Raw genomic sequence first — 7847 nt, forward strand, 5'->3', positions numbered from 1 at the left:
CTGTTTAAGTGTTTGTGTTTCCCGGATTTATTCACCCTCATTCCAAACTCTACATCTCAGGCCACTTCATTCCACCTCCATGGCCTGCACAGTTTCCTCAAGAAGTTCCAGGGTCAGGGGTCTCACTTCCCGGGTCAGGACAGGTGTGGTTCCAGGAGCAAATCGGTAACGGCCAGCTCTAGAAGGGAGGAGGGCCAGCCTTTTAGAATGCAGCCTGTCCATGCACACGTGTGAACACACACAGAGCCCTCCCTTCCTGTGCTCTTACCTCTGCACAGGCTCGGTGGGGGTGCTCAATGCTCTCTGCAGCTTGGCACCCCCTGCAGTGATCACACAGGCATCCACATTGCCCCCAGAGCCCAGGTCACTCAGGATCCCTGCTGTGATGGCTTCCACCAACAGCTCTTGCGCAGCCTCCAGCTGGGTAGTGGAAATGAGGTTAAATGGACCTAGTGTTACCACACTCTAACCAGGGGACTTGTTAATCTTGAAGTCTAGACAATTTGCTCTTTATGTAAGCTCAACCTCCTTTCTCTCCATCCATTGAAAATTCCAGTCCCTTGGCTTCTGACCCCCTCTCCTCCAAAACTGTGTGCCCTCCACTCACTGTCCTCTGTACAAACTTCTCAGTGTTGCTTACATGTACCCCCCCCCAAGTTGTCTTCCCACCCAGTCTGTCACGTGTTTCTCTCTGGGCCTTAGTTATCTCTGAAGCACATAGTCACTTACTTCTATCCCACTCCCAAGTCCAATCTCAAACATCATTTACCTCTTCCTTCAGTAATGATCCGTTGTGAGCTTCTGCTTCTCTCTGTGGTCTAAGCTTGGTTCCTGACTGGCCCTCCCATCTTCAACTTTACTCAGTCCCTACTCAGTTGTCCCCTTCACACCTACAAGCCTTTCTTATTTCTATACTTGGCTAGGGTTTTTCAGCACTCCCCGCCAGTGAGCATGAAGAAGTCGCTCACCGTCATGTTTGGCTGGAACCGGTCTTCCAACAGTGCCACGGCTGCACCCTGACCAGAGCCTGCAGGTGGGAAGGGGCATCCGAAGTCAGTTGTTAGCTGCGGAGGTACAAACCTTGAAGGTGGGGTTGCAGGAGCAGGATTCGTGTGATTTAAAGGGTGGAAGAGCTCACCAAGGGCAGTAAAGGGCAGACGGCTGTAGGAACCATGTGGGTGCACCTCGTAGAGCTGAGGTCCGTTCAAATCAACCCCGCCCACGACCAGTGATGCCCCCACGTGGCCTTGGTACCTGTGGAGGAGCAGGCAGGGTTAATGTTAGCAGACAGGCCCCGCCCATTACACTGCCTTTTGGTCTGAGTCCCACCCCTTCCTTTGGCCTGGCGTCCTGCAATTGACGCTGCCTCTTCCGGAACTCAGCTTGGTCTGTCTTCTTCCGGTCTCCCTGCAGGTCGCAGCCCCGCTCCCCCCCACTCCACGTCCCGCCTCCTGTCAACTCCACCCACCTGCAGATACCCCGTTTAGGGGTCATCTTAGCCCCACTTGCTCACCGGAAAAGCGTCTGGCGCAGGATACGGGTGACCGTGGCCACCCGAGGCTCACGGCCGGTGGACAGCGCATGTAGTTCCATCTTGGAAGCTGCCATCCGCGTAGTCATCTCAGTGTCCGCAGCTACTCCAGCCCCACAGCAGCTAAGGGACAAAGGGATGGTGGATGTGGACAGGGACGTGCAGGGACAAAGTAGGGAGTGAGCGACAGTGCAGCTTATGTTTGAATATGGGGACTGGTCCGGGGCATACTGACTAGATTTTAGGGGCGATGAAGTGGATCTTCTCGCAGCTTTTGTCCGCCACAACCGAATCGTTAGTGGCCCGCGTGTCCGCTCCCAGGATGACTCCATCCTGCAGAGGCAGAGCCCAGCCTTAATGCCCACCTGATCTCCGCAGTGGCTGCCCTTCTAGCCCTCCAGCCCTTATCACCCCGCTTACTCGGAACACAAGCCCCGCGATGGTAGTCCCGGTCTTGCGTGCATGAGGAACCCGAAGTCCCGGAAGGACGTGTTCCAAGGACGCATTCCTGGAAACATTGGGGTGACTCGCGTTTCAGTTCTGCATCAAGGGAGGGTCCCTGAACCGGTCCCCAAACCCATTTCTACTCATCTCCTGGCTTAAGCCCCTACTTGGTCACCCAACATAGGGTTCCCCCACTCCACCAATAAAACAAGGCACCAGCAGTTCGTGACTAGAACTCCACTCCCCTTTCACCTCTGGCAGTTCTCGAAAGAGAAGCCTCCTGTGGGTTCCACTGCCTGCTTCAGCATCTCGCAGGAAGGCCAAGTGAGAATGCGGGGGTCTCGATGAGTGGATCAGCCAGGGGGAGCAGAGGCGTCTGTCCTGGCTTCTGTGGGGTTTTTCCGGACGCTTCCTACTTTCGCTTTCACCCCCACCCTAGTTCAGAGGCTGTTGGCTGCTGTGTGCATCTTCTCTTTCACTTTCGTCTTTGCTGCTAGTCCCAGATAACTTGAGGAAGGGGCTATTACACTCCTTGCCAGACCTATGGTGCGCCTTAGATCCTCCATTCCCATCTCTGCTGACACCCCCTGAGCACTGCAGGCACATACATGTATTCAGGTAAAACACTCACACACATAACCCCTTAAAAGTAAGTAGAAATGAAGCCCTTGCAGGCTTAGTTATGTGTGTGAGTGAATGTGGTATGTGCATGCCACATGCCCACCAAGGTCAGAAGAGGGCATCAGATTCCCTGGAACTGAAGTTACAGATGATCATGAGCCACCATGTGGGCGTGCCACCACGTGGGCGTTGGGAACCAAACTCAGGTCCTCTCCAAGTGCAAAAAAATGCTCTTAACTTCTGAGTGCTTGCTCTCTCTCTCTCTCTAATGTCTCACATTAAATCTTCTTTAGATGAACTGTCTTTTCTTCAGATCCTAAACTTTTTTTTTGGGGGGGGGGGGCGCTTGAAAAACTGTTTTTCAGTGTAGTTGAGTGTAGCCCTGTCTGCCCTGGAATAAGCTCTGTAGACAAGGTTGGCCTGGATGAGAAGATTAAAGGCATGTGTACCACCACGTGGCCCTAATTTTTTAATTTTTTTATGGCTTATTTTATGTGCGTTGGTGTTTTGCCTGCATGTCTGTGTGAGGTGTCAGCTCCCCTAAAACTGGAGTTACAGACACTTGTGAGCAGCCATGTGGGTGCTGGGTATTGAACCAGGGTCCTCTGGAAAAACAGCTTCTTTCAACAGACGCTGAGCCATCTCTCTAGCCCCATTTATTTGTTTGTTTTTTCGAGACAGGTTTTCTCTGTATAGCTCCGGCTGTCATGGAATCCAAGTTCTTACATTAACAATCCCCAGCCCCAATATCTTAAATTCTATTTATTTGTTTGTGTTTTGGGGACAGAATCTCTGTGGTCTTGGCTGTCCTGGAACTGTGTGTATCAGAGTGGCCTACAGAGATCTGCCTGCCTCTGCCTCCCAAGTGTTGAGTTGAAGGCGTGCACCACCATGCTTTATTATAAATTTCTGTATCCAACCAGAACTCAAAAGTCGACTTCAAATCCTATTTCTCTGTGTCCCCATTCTAACAGCCATATACCCAGATCTGAATATTGTCCTGGGCCCCTAAGAAGGAAGCCACAGAGCAAGCTTCCTGAGCAGCTCAACTAGGACAATGAAAATCTATTTACATATCTCAAAGTCAGTCCAGTCTGGGGCCTTAGCAAAGCCCACTGAACCCCGTGTTCCCCTAAGCCCAGATCAAGCATGCATCAGCCAGGTGATGCAGGTTATCTAAGGAACCTAGTAGTGCCTTCCCCTTAACCCATAACAAACACCCTGCACTTATTTATAACAGCTAGGTCTTTATTCAGGGGGTGGGGGACTTGGGCTGGCAGCTGGCGACTTAGGAGTGCGGTAGGCACCCAGTAGGATGGCATTGATATGCTCCAGTGTCTTATTGCTGAAGACCATGTTGAGGTGATCTGTCTCGTTCATGGGCAGCAAATGTACGGGCTGCGACTGGCGGCCCTGCCACTGGCCACAGAGCTCAGTGCTGCGGGTGGCTACGGTGTCGTCCCCATCTTCATAGAGTGCAGCCACGGGGTCTTTGTAGGGGAAGTTGTGGTCATAGATGTAGGTGTGGGGTGTGGGTCTGCCCACACCGTAGAGACAATATACTTCTACACCAGGTGCGGGGAGGCGCTCCAGTAGGTCACGAGACTGAAGAAACATGTGCCAGCCTTCTTCAAAATGCAGATCTGTGAAAAAACGCTCAAAGTCTTGGACGGTGTAGTTGAAGTTTGGTGTGGAAATGAACACATGGTCTTCAGGCCACACGTGAGGGGCTGGGAGCATCCAGGGGGAAGTCGTGGTTATGCGCTGCTCCTCTTTCAGCTTTATGTTGGACAGGATGGGGATGCCCTGGTTGTCACCTAGGACAGGGGAGAACAAGGTGGGACAGGGAGCTGGGCCTGGTCCACAGTTTACCTCGGCAAAAGCACTCCACCTTGTTTCTGCCACAACCTGATCTTGATTCCAAAACACAGACAAGAGCAGGCCTGGTGTTCGGTTAAGTGCTCCGTATGCTTATTTGCGGGGGCTGGAGAGATGGCTCAGCGGTTAAGAGCACTACTGTTCTTATGAAGGTCCTGAGTTCAAATCCAACAACCACATGGTGGCTTACAACCATCTGTAATGGGATCTGATACCCTCTACTGGTGTGTCTGAAGACAGCTACAGTGTACTTACATATAAATAATAAATAAATCCTAAAAAAAATAAAAATAAGGGCTGGAGAGATGGCTCAGTGGTTAAGAGCACTGACTGCTCTTCCAAAGGTCCTGAGTTCAAATTCCAGCAACCACATGGTGGCTCACAACCATCTGTAATGAGATCTGATGCCCTCTTCTGGTGTGTCTGAAGACAGCTACAGTGTACTTAGATACAATAATAAATAAATCTTAAAAAAATAAAAATTAAAATAAATAAATAAAAGAGGCTATGCTGGTAAGACAGAGCTCAAACAGGGAAGACGACAGGGAAGATGGGGCCTCAAACAGAGTGTATGACAGTTAAAGAGAATAAGGGATATGTGTTTGTGTGTGTGTGTTGGCTATTCTTCCTTAGGTCCTCTGCCTATGCTACACAGTGGTCACAGGACTGCATTTCAGGAGATTTAGACAGTATCTGTTTTGGTTTCTTTGGGTTTTGTTTTTGTTTTTTTTGAGACAGGGTTTCTCTGTGTAGTCCTGGCTGTTCTGGAACTTACTCTGTAGACCAGGCTGGCCTCAAACTCAGAAATCTGCCTGCCTCTGCCTCCCAAGTGCTGGGATTAAAGGCGTGTGCTACCACTGCCCGGCAATGGTATCTGCTTTACATCCAGTCGTACAGTCTGGTGGATCACTCACTAGACTGTAAACTTCACAGTGAAGGCTAAGTCTGGCTACGCCCAGTATACGGTGGTGTTTAGTGAGCAGTAGCTGTATTAGTACTGGGTCCCTGGGGCTACTGCACAAACAGGAGCAAGAAGGATCCCTAGGTTTGGCCCTGCCGTGGCAGATCATGTCCTCAATGAAACAGATTCCTGGGCACAGGGGCTCTGGGAGGTAAAATGTAGCTAAAAGCCATAGTGTACAGGACTTGGGGGCTACCAGGAGCAAATCTGGGGTTGACAGACGACTGGGATTGGCTTCCTCTATCAGCACTCAAGGACTCTGGAAGGAGATGTCCAAATGGTTGCTGCTTTCAAGGGGCTAAAGGACAACAGGTGTGCCCTGACAGACAGACAGACAGACAGACAGACAGACAGACAGACAGACAATATCCCCGGGGCAACACTGAGCAGAGCTGGAGTGACGGCTAGCTAGCTCTGTGATCTGCTTCACTCCTCCTTACCCCACACTGGATGACCACGCCCAAGAGGCTCCTCACCTGAGGCCAGGATCCGCATGGCCTTGATGGAACCACCCCACGGAGCCCCGAGAGAGATAAAACCATCAATGAAGTGGTCCTTCCAGGACTGAGGCTGCCGCAGTAAGAAGTGGAGCACATGCAGACAGCCAAGGCTATGCCCAATGAGGAAGACAGGCTTCCCATAAGCGGCATACATCTCCTCTACCAGGCCAGCCAGCTTCTTGTAGTATTCATCCTGCTGGTCTGAAGACGAGTAGATAGGTCAGGGTAGTTAGGACCTGGGACCACCTGTCAAGGCCCCAGCCCATCACCTGCAAACACTTACGGGGTGCCAGACGCCAGTCATAGGGTGCGGCCCGCACTGTCTCATCCCGCACATATCCGTTGTTAACCAGATTCTGCACCAGTGTGTGCAGGTAGCCTGTGGGGAGGCAGAAACAGAGGGGATTCTGTCCATTATGCCCGCAGGCTAGCCCGGTGGCCAAGAAGAGTCCTTGCCTTTCCCGGGTACACACACCTGCTAGCTTGTTGTCATCCACGTACTCAACAGATTCGGTCTTGCCAAAGCCAGGGACACGGATCTGGACACCAGGGGCATTGGACACGCGCCCAGAGCTGTGGTTGTAGACAATCCTGGGGATAGTGGGACATTTAGCAGCCAGCAGCCAAGGGTCAACGTGCAGGGGTTTGGTAGACCACACAGGACATACCTGGTATTATCAATCCAGCAGTCCACCCCGAGGGGGAGAAACAAGTTGAAATCCAGCCAGATGGTGAAGAAGTCCTCTGTCTTACGGTAGCACATCCAGTTCACCACATCTGGTTTATCCAGCTTGGCTTCTAGCCGATTCCCCAAGCAGCCAGGCACTGTGGGCACCAGCTTTTGTTCTGAACCTCTTGGCTTCTCTCCAACCCCCCAACCCTACCACCCAAAAAAGCCCACCCCTCCATCTCGTACACCCTCCTCAAGGTTCTAATGACACCTCTCTCCGGCTCCATTCTTACTGTCCCACCGGTACCGCTGATTCCAGGCTCCCTTCAGGCACGGAAGGTTCCAGGAACCAAGGCCACTGACCCCTGCCCCCACAAAGCAAACACCCAGCCTGGCTTTCCATTATTGCCAAAGTCCAAGGGGAGAACAAATAGGTAAGGGGGGACAGGGGCTGGGCCTTGAACAGGGGGCAGGCCTTTACAGACCTCTCCTGCTATCCTGCCTGGGATAGCTGGGTATCTCTGGCTGGGTATCTTGTTCTTGGTAAGACAGAGGCCAAGGAAGTGTGGGACTTAACCCAGTATCCAATGTATCTAGAGCTGGTCATGGCTTGTAGTGCCCTGGCCAAGGCCTCAGGCAAATCTATTCCCATTCGCCGACCACCACCCCAACCCCAGACCCCCGGAGAAGACAACTTGGAGACAGAATAGTATGAAGAAGAAAGGAGTGATGTCTCTGGAGAACGAGCCTTTGGTCCTTCCCCACACCAATTCAGGCTCGTGAGGGCTCATGGTGGGCCAAGAGAACCTTGACAGAATCTGCTGCTGTCGGGCTTAGGACCCAGGCTCCCCGGGGTCTCGCTTGATGTATCAGGGGCCTAGTGGGGGCTTACCGAGGATGACAGGCCGTGTGTGGTTACTGAGTTCAGCCTTGGGCGTGGTGTGCGGGGGGAAGAGCACATTGAGGAGCCAGAAGGGGGTGGCAGGAGGGAGCAGTAGCCCCAACAGCAACAGCACCCGCTGCCATGGGGAGCCAGGCAGCCCCATCACAGCCCAGTGCCTACTGACAGATGAGGCAGTCCTGGGCTGGCCTTATCTGGACCGGGGGTGGGAGGGGCCCCCGGGGCCAGTGGGAGGGACAGACGGCCAATGGGGGTGGCCAGGAAGGGGCATAGCCTTTGGGATCTGGCTCTGGACTGGGGTTCAGTTCCGTCTTTCTTCCCTTGGCGCCAGGGAAAAAAGA

At 52.6% G+C, this 7847-nt stretch overlaps 2 protein-coding genes across 2 annotated transcripts; both read right to left on the minus strand.

The window, feature by feature from the left end:
- Positions 1-2665, minus strand: Psmb10 (proteasome (prosome, macropain) subunit, beta type 10). Its single transcript, NM_013640.3, has 8 exons — positions 2228-2665; positions 1952-2039; positions 1767-1864; positions 1514-1654; positions 1139-1254; positions 969-1027; positions 269-420; positions 1-178 (listed from the first exon to the last, which is right to left on the minus strand). The coding sequence occupies exons 1-8, from the start codon at positions 2281-2283 to the stop codon at positions 67-69; spliced, it is 822 nt and encodes a 273-aa protein (NP_038668.2). The 5' UTR covers positions 2284-2665; the 3' UTR covers positions 1-66.
- Positions 2666-3823: 1158 nt separating this feature from the next.
- On the minus strand, positions 3824-7675 carry Lcat (lecithin cholesterol acyltransferase). The gene is made up of 6 exons (NM_008490.2): positions 7498-7675; positions 6604-6760; positions 6411-6526; positions 6219-6314; positions 5912-6136; positions 3824-4413 (listed from the first exon to the last, which is right to left on the minus strand). The coding sequence occupies exons 1-6, from the start codon at positions 7649-7651 to the stop codon at positions 3845-3847; spliced, it is 1317 nt and encodes a 438-aa protein (NP_032516.2). The 5' UTR covers positions 7652-7675; the 3' UTR covers positions 3824-3844.
- Between the last annotated feature and the right edge of the window lie 172 nt (positions 7676-7847).

This window comes from Mus musculus, chromosome 8, assembly GCF_000001635.26.
Source record: "Mus musculus strain C57BL/6J chromosome 8, GRCm38.p6 C57BL/6J".
In the NCBI taxonomy this organism is placed as follows: Eukaryota; Metazoa; Chordata; class Mammalia; order Rodentia; family Muridae; genus Mus; species Mus musculus.

What these genes read in the sequence shown, in the direction of transcription:
- Psmb10 (NM_013640.3), bottom strand. Translation starts at nt 2,283, where the DNA reads ATGCTGAAGCAGGCAGTGGAACCCACAGGAGGCTTCTCTTTCGAGAAC. An exon ending in TCTTTCGAGAACTGCCAGAG is followed by an intron (nt 2,040 to 2,227) that starts GTGAAAGGGGAG and finishes CAATGTTTCCAG; the next exon opens with GAATGCGTCCTTGGAACACG. An exon ending in TCTGCCCTTTACTGCCCTTG is followed by an intron (nt 1,028 to 1,138) that starts GTGAGCTCTTCC and finishes TCCCACCTGCAG; the next exon opens with GCTCTGGTCAGGGTGCAGCC.
- Lcat (NM_008490.2), bottom strand. Translation starts at nt 7,651, where the DNA reads ATGGGGCTGCCTGGCTCCCCATGGCAGCGGGTGCTGTTGCTGTTGGGG. An exon ending in CACACGGCCTGTCATCCTCG is followed by an intron (nt 6,761 to 7,497) that starts GTAAGCCCCCAC and finishes TGGTGCCCACAG; the next exon opens with TGCCTGGCTGCTTGGGGAAT. An exon ending in GGATGACAACAAGCTAGCAG is followed by an intron (nt 6,315 to 6,410) that starts GTGTGTGTACCC and finishes GCCTCCCCACAG; the next exon opens with GCTACCTGCACACACTGGTG.